The 19,586-nt window shown below is 41.8% G+C and overlaps 1 protein-coding gene across 1 annotated transcript in view; it reads right to left on the reverse strand.

Moving 5' to 3' along the window:
• LOC139561760 (calpain-1 catalytic subunit-like) overlaps positions 1-19,586 on the reverse strand; it is a 29,598-nt gene that overhangs the window by 6,247 nt on the left and 3,765 nt on the right. Inside the window, exons 2-8 of the mRNA XM_071379039.1 lie at positions 13,909-14,747; positions 8,479-8,548; positions 6,697-6,815; positions 1,792-1,925; positions 1,372-1,540; positions 1,054-1,137; positions 754-839 (exon numbers count right to left, since the gene is read on the reverse strand). Of these exons, the coding sequence (XP_071235140.1) occupies positions 754-839; positions 1,054-1,137; positions 1,372-1,540; positions 1,792-1,925; positions 6,697-6,815; positions 8,479-8,548; positions 13,909-14,160 (914 nt within the window). The 5' untranslated portion in view covers positions 14,161-14,747. The remainder of the gene's footprint in view (positions 1-753; positions 840-1,053; positions 1,138-1,371; positions 1,541-1,791; positions 1,926-6,696; positions 6,816-8,478; positions 8,549-13,908; positions 14,748-19,586) is intronic.

Genomic DNA, 19,586 nt, shown 5'->3' on the forward strand with positions numbered 1-19,586 from the left:
AAATAGTAGTTATATGATATATGATATGACAGCAAATAAACTCACTAGTTTTATGACATATGACAACTATAAACTCACTAGTAATATGATATATGATATGACAACTATAAATTCACAAGTTACATGATATATGATATGACAGTCATAAACCCACTAGTTATATGATATGACAGCTATAAACTCACTAGATATGCTATATGATATGACAACTATAAATTCACAAGTTACATGATATATGATATGACAGTCATAAACCCACTAGTTATATGATATGACAGCTATAAACTCACTAGATATGCTATATGATATGACAACTATAAATTCACAAGTTACATGATATATGATATGACAGTTATAAACCCACTAGTTATATGATATATGATATGACAACTATAAACTCACTAGTGATATGATATATGATATGACAGTTATAAACCCACTAGTTATATGATATATGATATGACAACTATAAACTCACTAGTGATATGATATATGATATGACAGTTATAAACCCACTAGTTATATGATATATGATATGACAACTATAAAATCACTAGTGATATGATATATGATATGACAGTTATAAACTCACTAGTGATATGATATATGATATGACAGTTATTTAATCCATGTCCATTTTAGAATAAGGCTGTAATGTAACAAAATGTGAAACAAGTCAAGGGGTCGGAATACACGGTATTTGACACATGATATGTAATATGAGAGGTGTAAAGTGAAGCTTCTGTCTCGTACTTGTCACTCCAGGCCCCAGTCCACTCTATCTCTCCCCAGGGGTTGCGGATACGGACCAGTTTGGTCTTATTCCCCCTGTACACCACCTGATGGAGAGGGATACTGCATTACACAGACGCTTAGTAGCTGGGCAAATCACCAGCCTTGAGTCAATCAAACTGATGCAAATGGAAACACATTTGTATTGGTTTCAACGCTGTCTTTTCTGTCCAATCGGATGTAATTATTGTTCTCTCTGTTTGGAACCCCACTAAAACAAACTGGGATTACCCTCTTAGTGTCAATCAAGCATTGGCTCACCTCGTCGACCGCTGTCAATGAGTAGGCGTGGCCTTTCACTAGCTTCTTAAAGGTCACGGCCTCCATGTCATGACTGCCGGTGATCTGGGGATAGAGAAAGGACACGGTCAGGGAAGACACACGCACACAAACGCACGCACGCACACACACACACACACACACACACACACACACACACACACACACACACACACACACACACACACACACACACACACACACACACACACACACACACACACACACACACACACACACACACGTACAAACACTGCTACATGTGTCGGTTCAGCGTATGTGAGGGGTATCGGTACTGACGTCTATGGAGCAGCCCAGCAGTGAGCCTCTCTCCACGGCCCGGCTGATGATGCTGTAAAGGTCAGAGGGCGCCTTCCTCAGCTCGAACATCTCCGTCACTCCTCCTGTGAAGTCCTCAAAACCCTCTGACGTACTGCCTCCCGACAGAGCCTCATAACAGCCATTCAACCTGCAACAAGGGTTGACAATTCTGTGTCAAAAGTCTATGTAAGACCACAAATGACAATACAATAAGCATACAGACATATCATTTTATATTTACATTTTGGTCATTTAGCAGACGCTCTAATCCAGAGCGATACTGATATCATAACACACACAAACATATACATAGACAGAGTGAAAGAAATGCAAAGCCCACATTTACATTTGAATTCTTCTAACCACCCTCTTCTCCTCTCCTCCCTCATCCCTCCTTACTTGGCATAGGCCTTCTCCAGCAGGGCGCTCCAGAACTCTCCTCCCTCGGCAGAGTGGACAAACAGCAGCTTCCCATCCTTCACCGGCAGCCTGTCATCAATCACCACCTCCACCCACTCCCCATACTGCCAGAACTACAACACAGAGACACTAGGGAGTTTATAACCATCTCAGAACTACAACACACAGACAGTAGGGAGTTTATAACCATCTCAGAACTACAACACACAGACAGTAGGGAGTTTATAACCATCTCAGAACTACAACACACAGACAGTAGGGAGTTTATAACCATCTCAGAACTACAACACACAGACAGTAGGGAGTTTATAACCATCTCAGAACTACAACACACAGACAGTAGGGAGTTTATAACCATCTCAGCACTACAACACACAGACAGTAGGGAGTTTATAACCATCTCAGAACTACAACACACAGACAGTAGGGAGTTTATAACCATCTCAGAACTACAACACACAGACAGTAGGGAGTTTATAACCATCTCAGAACTACAACACACAGACAGTAGGGAGTTTATAACCATCTCAGAACTACAACACACAGACAGTAGGGAGTTTATAACCGTCTCAGAACTAGAATGAAGAGTAGAGTAGAATGAAGGGAGTTGTCTCTGGAAGCTGATCCATGGTCAGTTTTACACAAGGATCATATTCATGTTACTATACACACCAAGAGTGAATACACAGAACATTGAAGAAGACAACAACAAACAAAAAAACCCGAGGATAAGCAGGGAGTTTATGATCACTGACAGCCAATGACCACCAGAGGTCAGAGGTGGCACTAGAACCAGCTCATCGTAGATAGAGCTCAACAGGGGAAATACGGAACTAAGACTGAGGTAACAACCAGAGGAAGTTATGGTGGGTTCCATGTAGTCTGCCTACACCACTGTGATGTCAGTACGCTTTTAGAGGGAGAAACACAAGCTGCTCAGTAATGTATCATACTCCTCAGCTGCATGCAGTTGACTGATGCAATAACGGCAAGGCAATACAGCGCCACCAGACCAGATGAGATGAGGGAAACCAGGGACATGTACAGTATCTATGAGGTACATGGCTCTGGGAAACACTAATGGAACCACATTGAAGACATTTTTCCCCAAAGTGTCAGAACCAGAAGCCACAATGACACTTACGAGAGTGCATGAGTGTGTGTGTTTGTGTGTGCATGAGTGTGTGTGTGTGTGTGTGTGTGTGTGTGTGTGTGTGTGTGTGTGTGTGTGTGTGTGTGTGTGTGTGTGTGTGTGTGTGTGTGTGTGTGTGAGCGTGTGCGTGCGTGCATGAGTGTGTGTGTGTATGTGTGTTTGTGCGTGTGCCTGTGAACGTGCATGAGTGTAAGTATGTGTGTGTGTGATCAAGATCTCAGCAAAAAAGAGTATATAAAATAAATACTACTAATACTGAGCAATAATGCATGCTCAAAAAATATATTTATTTTACACTAGTACAATTGCTCACATAGAGATGTTGTTTACTCAAGTAGTATGTTTTTTCTAAATAAGATAGGGGTTAAAAGGATTGCTACCCCTGTTTCCAATACCAATAATACATGGAACATTATATAGCCCTTTTCAACTTCCTAAAGGCACTTTACAATTGTAGAAACGAAACAAAAAAACAGAGATAAATAACAGGCAATACCTTTCAATAGCTCACTTTGTGAGGATAACGGCACTGGGGCTTCTTCTAAAATGTTTTTATGAGATTGGAGAACACACATTCCTCCATACAGAATCTTTCCGGATCCTTAATATCCTTTGTCTGTTCTTATGGACTGTCCTTTCAATTCAAAACACAGGTTTTCAATGGGCTTCAAGTCCAGAGACTGAGATGGCTGTTGCAAAATGTCGATTTTGTGCTCAACTAACCATTTCTCATGTCTGCTTGGTGTTATTGTCTTGCTGGAAAATGCACCTGTGGCCAAGTGTCAGCCTCCTGGCAGAGGTAACCAGGTTTTGGGTAAAACATTTCCTCAGACTTGGTCAAGTTCATGATGTCGTTGACCTTAACAAGGGCCACAGGACCAGTGGAAGCAAACCAAACATAACATCAAAGATGCACCACCATATTTTACAGTAGGTATGAGGTACTTTTCTTGTTAAGGTCAATGGCATTATGAACTTTATCCAGTACCAGGACATTTTAGCCAAAACACTGGTTGCCTCTGCCAGGAGGCTGAAACTTGGCCACAAGTGGATCTTACAGCAAGATTATAACCCCAAGCACACATCTAAACCCACAAAGAAATGATTCAATGACCACAAAATCAACATTTTGTAATCTCAGTCTCCGGACTGGAACCCCATTGAAAACCTTGAGTTTGAATTGAAGAGGACAGTCCATAAGGGCAGTCGAAGGATATCAAGGATCTGGAAAGATTCTGTATGGAGGAATGGTTTAAACTCCCTCCCAACGTGTTCTCCAATCTTATAATCAGCAGGTTAGCATGGGAGGAAGTTTTGGCATTCCATGGTGACATCACCATGCAGTCAATTGATTAATAGACCAATAACAAGGAGAGTTCCAAAGCTCTCAGCTTTCCCCTCCCCCACCCAGACCACTCCCAGACAGTGGTAGAAATATTCTTGCTTGATCATTTTTTGTTGCCCGTTTGAATGGAAATCTATTAAAGTAAGGTACTTAATTGTTACCCAAAAATTATCTGATATTGATAGAAAAACAGCTGCATTAGGCCTTTAAACCAAATCTATTTAGCTGATAAATTGTATTAGTATAAAATAAAACTGATCCTGCTGGTTCATCCACATTGTTTAGGTGAAAGACAGACAATTAATGCATGTAATGCCTGCTCTGTGGTTGTCCCATTAGACAGGGGATTTAGAAATCAACCAAACTGAAAAGACTTATATTAGCCAACATACAGTAGCTAAACCGGGGCGTCGCAAAAGCAGTATGTTTTTTAACCTGCTAAACTGGAAATGCAACATTTGGTCAGGGCTGGACTGACACAGAGACGTACCACAACACTCCCTCCTCCACAGACACACACAAGAGGGGGAATCACACTATGATCACATTACTGAATCTACACAATTAGCCTTTATGAGGCATATCCTAACTTCCACTCAAAGTTGAACGCATTGATGACAGGAAGAGACGAAGTGAACATTTTATGTAGGTGGTGTCATGGCTGTCTTCTTCCTCCTCGTCTGAGGAGGAAAAGTTTGAAGGATCGGAGGACCAATATGCAGCGTGGTTTGTGTTCATCTTGTTTTTAATAGAAAGAGAACACTTTGCGAAACGAATACAAAAACAATAAACGACGACCGTGAAGCTAAATAACAAATAGTGCTGACACTAAACACTACACATAGACAATCACCCACAACCCACAATACAAAACAGGCTACCTAAATATGGTTCCCAATCAGAGACAACGCAAAACACCTGTCTCTGATTGAGAACCATATCAGGCCAAACACATAGAAATAGACAAACCAGACATACAACATAGAATGCCCACTCAGATCACACCCTGACCAAACAAAACATAAAACATACAAAGCAAACTATGGTCAGGGCGTGACAGTTGGAAGTTAGGATTCATTCCTATCATAACTATATCTCAATGTATCTATTTAGCAGAGTTGGGGTCTGATCCACATAAAACCAATCAATTTGTGAACTTATTTGTATTCCAGTTCAACGGACAGGATAATTTTAACTTAAATTCACCCCAACGTTATCACAACAATATTTGACACACCTGTGGTGGCTACAAGAAAGTGAACCATATCGTAGTCAAATAGCCAGCTGCACTTTAGTAACTTAATGTAACTGTCAAGTGTTTCCAGATTTCTATGAAATATGACCTATAGTTAACTACAATACGAGTGAAATACTTTCCCCCCCAAAAAAGGCAATTAAGTACGTTAAAAAGCAGCTTTTCCGTGTTGTAATGGTGGGGCTGTTTACCTGTTATGAAAAATATGAATGTGAGTAGATTGCTGATTGGCCAGCTCACCCAATGAGGTTGGACGATGTCATTATCTTTGAGGAAATAGCAAGCATTTTTTAAATGTTTAAGATACAAGTTTGAGGTTTTTGAAGTTTTTTTTCTCAAATGTATGCTTTGGCCACAAATACGAGTATAAGATGAGTCAACAATATTATTTGGGTATGAGTTAACAGAATATAAACTTTGAAAGGGGGATTTTCACTGGAGAGTTACTATAAACTGTGCAGTTAATTTATCCTTTCACTTTCTGATCAAATCAAATCAAATTGTATTGGTCACATACACATGGTTAGCAGATGTTAATGCGAGTGTAGTGAAATGCTTGTGCTTCTAGTTCCAACCGTGCAGCAATATCTAACAAGTAATCCAACAATTTCACAACAACTACATTATACACACACAAGTGTAAAGTAATGAATAAGAATATGTACATATAAATATATGGATGAGCGATGGCCATACGGCATAGGCAAGATGCAGTAGAGGGTATAGAGTACAGTATATACATATGAGATGAGTAATGTAGGGTATGTAAACATGATATAAAGGGGCATTGTTTAAAGTGACTAGTGATACATAAGAAGGTGATACATAAGGTTTGAGTAAGAGGTTTGGTTTTGTGTACAAAGCAAAGTTCATATGATAAGGCCTGGCAAGAAGCAGGAACAGGTCCCTCGGATGTACTCACATCTTACCTAGGTGTATTGTTTGCAGATAAAGTGTTTAGAACTGGTTTATTACTCAGTAACTGTGACAGTCGAGATTTTGACTGAACTATCCGTAAATGTCAAGCAGAGAATTTAGGCCGCTAAATACTGTAGATCTAGTATTTGGGAAATCAACAGGAATATCTCAATATACAGTAGTAATAGAAACAGGAAGTGAGTGTGTGTTGACCTGGAAGTGGAAGATGCCAGCGTACTGTCCTCCGAAGTCCTGTCCATGAGGAACCACTCTGTGGAGGAGATTATCATTCAAAGTCAACGAAGCTATGGCTGCCAGCAACCAGCAGTCACCTGTAAAACACACACACACACACACACACACACACACACACACACACACACACACACACACACACACACACACGCACACGCACACGCACACGCACACACACACACACACACACACAACATAAAACCTTAGTCATAGGTAGACTATGGCAATGATAGCAATGCATTGTATCAGTCATCCCTTCAAGAAGTCAACAACCATTCATTAGAAGGGTGAGTTTTTTCTGGCCACATGTTCTGACCAGGAAATACTCTGTTTGCTAGTCATAGCGTTCAACTAATGCCCAGAGTTTTTCCTGCTCTAGCAACACGATAAGGTAAAACTCTCCCCCTGTTCATCATTCATCTCTTCAAAAGTTCCCAACTGTTCTTCCTTTGAATAATTTCTCGCCTCAAGGGTAGGTGAAGCTAGCTATCTGACAACAACACGTAATCTTAGACATTACTTATTAATTGCAGACAGATACTGCTGTCTGTTTCTGTCTGCTGTGGGAACGAATCACTTCAGCCTGAAGTGGTAAAAACCTTGTAAAACTGGAATGCACCTTATAAGCAACCTGTAAAGAGAGAGGGGTCCAAACATCTGTTAACACACCCTTCACCCTCCATGACCCTACGAAACCTCCTTTGAGTGTTTGACTTTGAACTGGACCAACAGTATGCTGCTTCAATCACTACACCTACCTCTAACAGAAGAGGACATAAGACAACTATTTCCTTTTTAAGATGTGAGATAGCAGAGCGGGGTATACATTATTCATCCTCTGCAGGGTTTAGAGGAAAACACCTCGATGTCAATCAAAACTTTTCTGTGGGCATATTCATCTTTCTTTCTCTCGCTTTCCATTTCTCTCTTTCTCCCTCTCTCCGTCTCGCTCTCCCTACCTCTCTCCGTCTCTCTCTCTCTCTCTCCGTCTCTCTCCCTACCTCTCTCCGTCTCTCTCTCCCTACCTCTCTCCGTCTCTCTCTCCCTCCCTCCCTCTCTCCGTCTCTCTCTCCCTACCTCTCTCCGTCTCTCTCTCCGTCTCGCTCTCCCTCCCTCTCTCCGTCTCTCTCTCCCTCCCTCTCTCCGTCTCTCTCTCCCTCTCTCTCTCCCTACATCTCCGTCTCTCTCTCCCTACCTCTCTTCGTCTCTCTCCCTACCTCTCTCCGTCTCTCTCTCCCTCCCTCTCTCCGTCTCTCTCTCCCTACCTCTCTCCATCTCTCTCTCTCCCTACCTCTCTCCGTCTCTCTCTCCCTACCTCTCTCCCTACCTCTCTCCATCTCTCTCTCACAACCTCTCTCTTCTAATTTATTTGTGTTTATTTAACCAGCTAAGTCCCATTGGGATACACATCTCTGAGCTTGCCAAGAGGCAGCATCATAATCATACTTACAAATACAATTCCTCCCCTGGCTCTCTCTCTCCCCTACCTACCTCTCTCTCCCACCTCCCTCGGCTCTCTCTCCCACCTCCCACCTCTCTCTCCCACCTCCCACCTCTCTCTCTCCCCTACCTCTCTCTCCCAACTCTCTCTCCCACCTCCCACCTCTCTCTCCCACCTCCCACCTCTCTCTCTTCCCTACCGCTCTCCCCCACCTCCCACTCTCCCCTACTTCCACCCTCTCTACTATCTCTCTCTCCTACCCTTCTCTCTCAGTGAAAGCTGACTAAGTGGTTATTCACCCAGAGCTCCCTGGCAGATATCAGTGCGAGTGGCTCCATCCATTATGAACTGGGGACGGGTACAGATTTCCTGTTGAGAGAAAGAGAGAGAGAGAGAGAGAGAGGAAATAAAATAATTAACAAAAAATCAGAGCAAACTAGAATGCTATTTGTCCCTAAACAGAGAGAACACAGCGGAAGAATACCTGACCACTGTGACTGACACGAATTTAAGGAAAGCTTTGACTATGTACAGACTCAGTGAGCATAGCCTTGCTATTGAGAAAGGCCGCCGTATGCAGACCTGGCTCTGAAGAGAAAACAGGCTATGTGCACACTGCCCACAAAATGAGGTGGAAACTGAGCTGCACTTCCTGGCCTCCTTCCAAATGTATGACCATATTAGAGACACATATTTTCCTCAGATTACACAGATCCACAAAGAACTTGAAAACAAACTGAATTTTGATAGACTCCCATATCTATTGGGTGAAATACCACAGTGTGACATCACAGCAGCAAGATCTGTGACCTGATGCCACAAGACAAGGGCAACCAGTGAAGAACAAACACCATTGTAAATATAACCCATATTTAATTATTATATTCCCTTTTGTAGGGAGAGAGAGAGGGAGAGAGAGAAAGTGAGAGCGAGAGAGAGAGAGAAAGCGAGAGAAAGCAAGAGAGAGAGAGAGAGAGAGAGAGACGGAGAGAGAGAGGGGAAGATATATGAGAGAGACAGAGAGAGAAAGAAAGAGAGAGAAAGAGGGAGAGAGAAAGCGCGAGAGAGAGAGAGAGAGAGAGAGAAAGCGAGAGAGCGAGAGAGAGAGAGAGAGAGAGAGAGAGAGAGAGAGAGAGAGAGAGAGAAAGAGAGAGAGAGAGAGAGAAATAGATCAAACAACTGCTTCTAATCTATTTTAAACCTTTCAGATGTTTAGTCTGTTTCTTTCGCTCTTCCATTCTCTCTTTTTCAGTCTCTCAACTTTCACACACTCACACCGGCTGACTGTTATTTACACTGAGCTCTCTTCCTGTTCTACACTACAACTCTGTCAAAACAAACTCTGAGCTTTGTCTGCTTCTGAGAGAGAGAGAGAGAGAGAGAGAGAGAGAGAGAGAGAGAGAGAGAGAGAGAGAGAGAGAGAGAGAGAGAGAGAGAGGAAGAGAGAGAGAGAGAGAGAGAGAGAGAGAGGAAGAGAGGTTAGATCACATACAACAATCAGTCCAAGGTAGTGATTATAACCTCAGCTGAACACTGACATTTCACTTTTCCTTTCCCCACACTGCACCTCAACACAAATAACTGCTGTGCTCTTTGCACACTGACCACCATGTAATCTCTGTTGTCAATCACCCAAGTGACTCCTAGACTACGTCATTAAAAAAATACTTTTTGGAAAAGACCTTTCCACCACGTTACTCATCCACAGTTAACTCAACACAGAGCAGTGTGAGCGCTAGTTAGCTACGCTATACAAAGCTTTTTCTGCATTTTAGGCTGTGGAGCAGAGCGGTGTGGTGTGTGTTCTCTCCAGGAATGTCAATATCACAGTTCTGAGGGAAGAGGCGTTGGAGGAGATGCATTCTGGAAGGGACTACGGAGAGATGGAGCGTAAAGAGCATTAGGAAAGAACGGCCCGCCAGCTAGGACACACACACACATACACATTCGGCATGAAACACACATACAGCATTAAACAGACACACTCGGACACACACACACAGGGCGGCACTGGAACACGCACACACATGCACAAACACACACACACACACAGCTGCCTTTAAAGATAAATAATGATGCCCTAGTCCAACTGTATGAGGGTAGTGTTATATTATGTTGTGTTGTCATATTGATATGGGCCCTTTAAGGATCGGGACTAAACTCAGTAAGGCTTAGTAAGGATAGTCTAGGTTCATTCAGGGTTTTCCTTCAAATAGTCCATACAACTAGGGCCCAAAGTTCTCCTGGTCAGGTGATGTGGACTGCTCTAAGGTAAGTTCAGTTAGAATACGATCTAGGGTCAGTAAGGGTCAGTAAGAATATGGTCTAGGGTCAGTAAGAACATGTTCTAGGTTCAGGAAAATATGGTCTAGGTTCAGTAAGAATATGGTCTAGGTTCAATAAGAATATGGTCTAGGTTCAGTAAAAATATGGTCTAGGTTCAGTAAGAATATGGTCTAGGTTCAGTAAGAATATGGTCTAGGTTCAGTAAAAATATGGTCTAGGTTCAATAAGAATATGGTCTAGGTTCAGTAAGAATATGGTCTAGGTTCAATAAGAATATGGTCTAGGTTCAATAAGAATATGGTCTAGGTTCAATAAGAATATGGTCTAGGTTCAGTAAGAATATGGTCTAGGTTCAATAAGAATATGGTCTAGGTTCAATAAGAATATGGTCTAGGTTCAATAAGAATATGGTCTAGGTTCAGTAAGAATATGGTCTAGGTTCAATAAGAATATGGTCTAGGTTCAGTAAGAATATGGTCTAGGTTCAATAAGAATATGGTCTAGGTTCAATAAGAATATGGTCTAGGTTCAGTAAGAATATGGTCTAGGTTCGTGGTCAGGTAATAAGAATATGGTCTAGGTTCGAAGGCTAGGCAGAATATGGTCTAGGTTCAGTAAGAATATGGTCTAGGTTCAATAAGAATATGGTCTAGGTTCAATAAGAATATGGTCTAGGCGAGGGTCAGGCTAAGAATATGGTCTAGGTGTAGGCAGGGCAGTAAGAATATGGTCTAGGCGAGGCAGGTTCAATAAGAATATGGTCTAGGTTAAATAAGAATATGGTCTAGGTTCAATAAGAATATGGTCTAGGTTCAATAAGAATATGGTCTAGGTTCAGTAAGAATATGGTCTAGGTTCAGTAAGAATATGTTTTAGGTTCAGTAAGAATATGGTCTAGATTAAATAAGAATATGGTCTAGGTTCAATAAGAATATGATCTAGGTTCAATAAGAATATGGTCTAGGTTCAATACGAATATGGTCTAGGTTAAATAAGAATATGGTCTAGGTTCAATAAGAATATGATCTAGGTTCAATAAGAATATGGTCTAGGTTCAATAAGAATATGGTCTAGGTTCAGTAAGAATATGGTCTAGGTTCAGTAAGAATATGGTCTAGGTTAAATAAGAATATGGTCTAGGTTCAGTAAGAATATGGTCTAGGTTAAATAAGAATATGGTCTAGGTTCAATAAGAATATGGTCTAGGTTCAGTAAGAATATGGTCTAGGTTAAATAAGAATATGGTCTAGGTTCAGTAAGAATATGGTCTAGGTTCATTAAAAATATGTTCTAGGTTAAATAAGAATATGGTCTAGGTTAAATAAGAATATGTTCTAGGTTAAATAAGAATATGGTCTAGGTTCAATAAGAATATGGTCTAGGTTCAATAAGAATATGGTCTAGGTTAAATAAGAATATGGTCTAGGTTCAATAAGAATATGGTCTAGGTTCAATAAGAATATGGTCTAGGTTCAGTAAGAATATGGTCTAGGTTCAGTAAGAATATGTTTTAGGTTCAGTAAGAATATGGTCTAGATTAAATAAGAATATGGTCTAGGTTCAATAAGAATATGATCTAGGTTCAATAAGAATATGGTCTAGGTTCAATACGAATATGGTCTAGGTTAAATAAGAATATGGTCTAGGTTCAATAAGAATATGATCTAGGTTCAATAAGAATATGGTCTAGGTTCAATAAGAATATGGTCTAGGTTCAGTAAGAATATGGTCTAGGTTCAGTAAGAATATGGTCTAGGTTCAGTAAGAATATGGTCTAGGTTAAATAAGAATATGGTCTAGGTTCAGTAAGAATATGGTCTAGGTTAAATAAGAATATGGTCTAGGTTCAATAAGAATATGGTCTAGGTTCAATAAGAATATGGTCTAGGTTCAGTAAGAATATGGTCTAGGTTAAATAAGAATATGGTCTAGGTTCAGTAAGAATATGGTCTAGGTTCATTAAAAATATGTTCTAGGTTAAATAAGAATATGGTCTAGGTTAAATAAGAATATGTTCTAGGTTAAATAAGAATATGGTCTAGGTTCAGTAAGAATATGGTCTGGGTTCAGTAAGGACAGGTAGGGCCAGGAGTTTTCCTACATCTAGCTGGTAACTAGAGCCCAGGGAGAGGGAAAGGTCTAACACTATTGTGTCTGCGGGTTTCACTCCTCCCTTGTAACTGATTGATCAATTAAGGTCACTGATTATTTAGGAACTCCCCTCAATTGGTTGCTTATGTAATAATTGGACACAAATAAAGGCAATAACAAAAAACAGCGGACATTCGACCCTCCGTGGAATGGATTGACACCACTGTATGGTTTGATACCCCTGTATGGTATGACACCCCTGTATGGTATGACACCCCTGTATGGATTGACACCCCTGTATGGATTGACACCCCTGTATGGTATGACGCCCCTGTATGGTATGACACCCATGTATGGATTGACACCCCTGTATGGATTGATACCCCTGTATGGTATGACACCCATGTATGGATTGACACCCCTGTATGGTATGACACCCCTGTATGGTATGATATCCCTGTATGGTATGACACCCCTGTATGGTATGACACCCCTGTATGGTATGACGCCCCTGAATGGTATGACACCCCTGTATGGTATGACACCCCTGTATGGTATGACACCCATGTATGGTATGACACCCATGTATGGTATGACACCCCTGTATGGTATGACACCCCTGTATGGTATGACACCCATGTATGGTATGACACCCATGTATTGATTGACACCCATGTATGGTATGACACCCCTGTATGGTATGACACCCCTGTATGGTATGACACCCATGTATGGTATGACACCCCTGTATGGTATGACACCCCTGTATGGGTTGACACCCCTGTATGGTATGACACCCCTGTATGGTATGACACCCATGTATTGATTGACACCCCTGTATGGTATGACACCCCTGTATGGTATGACACCCCTGTATGGTATGACACCCATGTATGGTATGACACCCATGTATGGTATGACACCCCTGTATGGTATGACACCCCTGTATGGATTGACACCCCTGTATGGTATGACACCCCTGTATGGATTGACACCCCTGTATGGTATGACACCCCTGTATGGTATGATATCCCTGTATGGATTGACACCCCTGTATGGTATGACACCCCTGTATGGATTGACACCCCTGTATGGTATGACACCCCTGTATGGTATGACACCCCTGTATGGTATGACACCCATGTATGGTATGACTCCCCTGTATGGATTGACAACCCTGTATGGATTGACACCCATGTATGGATTGACACCCCTGTATGGATTGACACCCCTGTATGGTATGACACCCCTGTATGGATTGACACCCCTGTATGGATTGACACCCCTGGACTAATAGGGTCAGTAGGGAAGGAGAAGGATCAGCCTAAACTCCATCCTCTGTATCTTCTCACCGGGGGTCTCTTCCAGCGTACTCCCTGGGTCTTGGAGGAGCGGGGTCCCAGCTCGTTGAACCCCAGAGAGGAGGCGGCGCAGGGGAACAGGCTGTCCTCAAACAGGCTGCTGCTCTGGAGACACTGGGCCCTCAGCGACTCAAAGTCCTGGCCCTGGAACTTGACGGCGTTGTGGTTCTGACCCAGACCCTCGTCCCGGTCCCACTGGCTCCGCAGCTTGGCGGCCATCCCCGACGCGTACACCTGCTCCATTCTTACCTACAGCAGACGGCTGTGGCAGGGGTCTGAGGTCACAGCTGATCCAGGGAGCCTGTCAGGGAGGAGGTTAATGGCTGATGTCCAATCAGGAATCAGACAGGGAACAGACAATTAAGAGGTCTGATTTAGAGATGAGGCGGGGATAATAGACTGTGACAGGCAGTTGGCTTAATGGCACACAGTGACCGTCCTAGTCATGTAAAGGTGGCAGAGTGGGGACTGGAGGATGACTGAGGATGACTGGAGGATGACTGGAGGATGACTTAGGATGACTGGAGGATGACTGGAGGATGACTGGAGGGTGACTGGAGGGTGACTGAGGATAACTGGAGGATGACTGGAGGATGACTGGAGGATGACTGGAGGGTGACTGGAGGATGACTGGAGGGTGACTGGAGGGTGACTGGAGGGTGACTGGAAGATGGGCTCAGGAGTAAGATGTCTTCTTCACAGCACCAGGCAGATCTCAGAGCCACGGCAACAATATGAAGCAATTCACTGATTGGCTGGCTGTAACTTTTTGCAGACAGAGCTCAGAAGCCAATAGAATGAGACTCTACCTTGTTGTCCCACCAACACCCCTGGAAAACAGAGAGGGAGAAAAAGATAAATTAAATTCAAAAACATGAATATCTGCTTATGTTAAACGGCTGTACTAATGTATACTTCATTCAATGACAGGCTTGTTCAGCTCTGTGCAGCACAACAACAACAAAAAGATACACAGGTAAGACAGAGAGTTAGCAAATAGCACGTTGCCTCCCCTACCGCTGATTTGTTGTCAGACATCCGTGCATGCTACCTAGCATAGGATTACACACAATAATAGTCCCATCAATCAAACACTGTAGTTCAGTTCTCTATTGAATAACATTGTAACACACTGTGAACAGCATTGAGTCATAAGTGATTGTCTCGAGGAGATGGTGTAACTTGGGGTATTGGATGCTATTGTGTGTGTGTGTGTGTGTGTGTGTGTGTGTGTGTGTGTGTGTGTGTGTGTGTGTGTGTGTGTGTGTGTGTGTGTGTGTGTGTGTGTGTGTGTGACAGAGTGTAAACAGTGGGTTACTGAGAGGGTGTGGTGCCGTTTAACCTAGAGGAGAACATGCCAAAAACTCTCTCTGAGGCTCTCTGTTGACTACTGCACAGTCAGAGGAACTGCTACCTGTTTCAGTTTGCTGTCATTAGTTACACAGCCTCTCTTTTATTCTTTCTAACCTGTTTCCTCACATCACTCTATTTCTTCTCTCTCCCCCTTCTCACTCTTGTTCTCCCACAAACAAACACAAATAGAGAGAGAGTGAGAAAGAGGGAGAGAGAGAGAGAGAGAGGGAGAAAGAGGGAGAGAGGGAGAGAGGGAGAGAGAGAGAGAGAGAGAGAGAGAAAACAACTACTTCTAATCTATTTTAAAAGTTGTCTCACTTTCAAATGTTTAGTCTGTTTAACATCTCTCTCTCTCTTCCTTTTTCGGTCTCTCAACTTTCACTCACTCACACTGGCTGACTGTTATCTACAATGAGTTCTCTTCCTGTTCTACCCCTCAACTGTCAGTCAAAACAAACCCTGAGCTTTGTCTGCTTCTCATTGGTTCAGAGAGTGGCAGTAGAACCCAGTCGCAGCTCTCACCTACTACACTGAGCCACACCCATCACCTATGGCCTGTTCTGCTGTTGACTCAAACATTCTTATGGTCAGAGTTGTGCATATAGTCAGTAGGAGTCTTCTCAACAAGAAGGGTTTCAACTTATTTGAATATTCAGAGTTCCTCACATGTAGAATATTTCTCTGTTTGCGCCTCACTGCAAATAGTTTCACTGACGTGAAATGACAGATTAGTAGTCTGCAAGTCCAGACTCATCATAACTACATCAACCCTACTGCTGTTCCAGTGAAATACATGGTGTTTCTTACTGTAGTGTAGCATGTCACTACCACTTCGTCCGTATTGCTACTGAAGTAGCCTAAAACTGAGATAAAACAATCGATGAAACAACAACGTGGCGCTACAGACGTCTGTATTACATAGGAGATGACACAGAGAGAGAGAATGACAGAGGAAGAGAGGAAGAGAGAGAGAGAGAGAGAGAGAGAGAGAGAGAGAGAGAGAGAGAGAGAGAGAGAGAGAGAGAGAGAAAGCCCTTTATGGTTGTGAGGTCTAGGGTCCACTTACCAACCAAGAATACACAAAATGGGACAAACACCATATTGAGACTCTGTCATGGTTCCACCTGTTACCAGAGGGCGGCAGAGACCGTCTTAGAGACATTAACGACACTCAGGTGTGTCCTATTTACTCGTTATGATTTGCCTGTTAAATAGGTGTGTTGTCCTTTGCTGAAGCTAGAACTGTTAACTGTGTGCAGTCGTTTCCTGAGTGAGTTTTTGTAGTGTTTGTTGTTTTTTCAAGTGTAATGTGATCTTGCGGCTACCGGTTCTCAGTCAAGTATTATGTTTATCCTTAACCACTGATTCCTCATCTGGTCTCTTCTCTGCACCTGTGTCCAAACTTACCACGTCGTCCGTGTCCCATGTAAAACACCAAATAATGCACGCAGAGCAGAATTAGGCCGATATCGAAAATCCAGAAAAGAGACGTTAAATTATACAACCACCTAAAAGGAAGCGATTCCCAAACCTTCCATAACAAAGCCATCACCTACAGAGAGATGAACCTGGAGAAGAGTCCCCTAAGCAAGCTGGTCCTGTGACTCTGTTCACAAACACAAACAGACCCAACAGAGCCCCAGGACAGCAACACAATTAGACCCAACCAGATCATGAGAAAACAAAAAGAGAATTACTTGACACAAAAAAAATTGCTACAAATTTTTGCAAACTACAATGCTATTTGGCCCTAAACAGAGAGTACACAGTGGCAGAATGTCTGACCACTGTGACTGACACAAACGTACGGAAAGCTTTGACTATGTAGACTCAGTGAACATAGCCTTGCTATTGAGAAAGGCTACTGTAAGCAGTTCTGGCTCTCAAGAGAAGACAGGCTATGTGTACACTGCCAACAAAATGAGCTGGAAACTGAGCTGCACTTCCTAACCTCCTGCCAAATGTATGACCATATTAGAGACACATATTTCCCTCAGATTACACAGATCCACAAAGAATTCGAAAACAAACTCCATTTTGACAAACTCCCATATCTATTAGGTGAAATACCACAGTATGACATCACAGCAGCAAGATGTGTGACCTGTTGCCACAAGAAAAGGGCAACCAGTGAAGAACAAACACTATTGTAAATACTAGAGATCGGCCAATTATGATTTTTCAACGCCGATACCGAGTATACGGGGAACAAAAAAGCCGATACTGATTATTCGGCCGATTTTAATATATATATATTTGTAATAATGACAATTACAACAATACTGAATGAACACTTATTTTAACTTAATATAATACATCAATAAAATCTATTTAGTCTCAAATAAATAATGAAACATGTCCAATTTGGTTTAAATAATGCAAAAACAAAGTGTTGGAGAAGAAAGTAAAAGTGCAATATGTGCCATGTAAAAAAGCTAACGTTTAAGTTCCTTGCTCAGAACATGAGAACATATGAAAGCTGGTGGTTCCTTTTAACATGAGTCTTCAATATTCCTAGGTAAGAAGTTTTAGGTTGTAGTTATTATAGGACTATTTCTCTCTTTACCATTTGTATTTCATATACCTTTGACTATTGGATGTTCTAATAGGTACTTTAGTATTGCCAGCCTAATCTCGTGAGTTGATAGGCTTGAAGTCATAAACAGCGCAATGCTTGAAGCACAGTGAAGAGCTGCTGGCAAATGCAGGTGTCACGATTTCGGCCGAAGTCGGTCCCTCTCCTTCTAGCCATCGCCGATCCACTTTTCATTTTCCATTTGTTTTGTCTTTGTTTTACACACCTGGTTTCAATTCCCCAATTACATGTTCATTATTTAACCCTCTGTTTTTCCCATGGTTTTTGTGCGTGATTGTTTTATGTATGTTCGGTCCGTTATTGTGGGCTCGGTATTACAACATGTTATTGGAATATTTGAGTAAAGTTACTTGTGTTACTCATCTCTGCTGTCCTGCGCCTGACTCCTCTGAACCAGCTACACCCAGACCATTACAGCAGGAAAGTGCTGTTTGAATGAATGCTTATGAGCCTGCTGCTGCCTACCACCGCTCAGTCAGACTGCTCTATCAAATCATAGACTTAATTATAATATAATAACACATAGAAATACGAGCCTTAGGTCATTAATATGGTCAGATCCGGAAACTATCATCTCGAAAACAAAACGTTTATTCTTTCAGTGAAATACGGAACCGTTCCGTATTTTATCTAACGGGTGGCATCACTAAGTCTAAATATTGCTGTTACATTGCACAACCTTCAATGTTATGTCATAATTATGTACAATTCTGGCAAATTAATTATGGTCTTTGTTAGGAAGAAATGGTCTTCACACAGTTCGCAACGAGCCAGGCGGCCCAAACTGCTGCATATACCCTGACTCTGCTTGCACAGAACGCAAGAGAAGTGACACAATTTCCCTAGATAAAATAAATTCATGTTAGCAGGCAATATTAACTAAATAGGCAAGTTTTAAAATATATACTTGTGTATTGATTTTAAGAAAGGCATTGATGTTTATGGTTAGGTACACATTGGTGCAACGACGGTGCTTTTTTCGCGAATGCGCTTGTTAAATCACCTGTTTGGCGAAGTAGGCTGTGATTCAATGATAAATTAACAGGCACCACATCGATTATATGCAATACAGGACAAGCTAGATAAACTAGTAATATCATCAACCATGTGTAGTTAACTAGTGATTATGTTAAGATTGATTGTTTTTTATAAGATAAGTTTAATGCTAGCTAGCACCTTACATTGGCTCCTTGCTGCACTCGCATAACAGGTAGTCAGCCTGCCACGCAGTATCCTCATGGAGTACAATGTAATCGGCCAAAATCGGTGTCCAAAAATGCAGATTACCGATTGTTATGAACTTGAAATCGGCCCTAATTAATCGGCCATTCCGATTAATCGGTTGACCTCTAGTAAATACAACCTATATTTATGGTTATTTATTTTGCCTTTTGTACTTTAACTATTTGCACATCATTACAACACTGTATATAGACATAATATGACATTTGAAATGACTCTATTCTTTTGGAACTTTTGTGAGTGTAACGTTTACTGTTCATTTTTTAAATTTAACTTTTGTTTATTATCTATTTCACTTGCTTTGGCAATGTTAACATATGTTTCCCATGCCAATAAAGCCCCTTAAATTGACAAATGAATTGAGAGAGAGGGTATAGGTTAATAAGTTAAGCTCTAATAACACCATTGTTTGTGTTAAAGCATTAGAACCAATGCCAGAGTAACTCTGCATGTCTTTCCAAATAGCAGGGAGCTCAGA

This window comes from Salvelinus alpinus, chromosome 31 (assembly GCF_045679555.1).
Source record: "Salvelinus alpinus chromosome 31, SLU_Salpinus.1, whole genome shotgun sequence".
Lineage (NCBI taxonomy): Eukaryota > Metazoa > Chordata > Actinopteri > Salmoniformes > Salmonidae > Salvelinus > Salvelinus alpinus.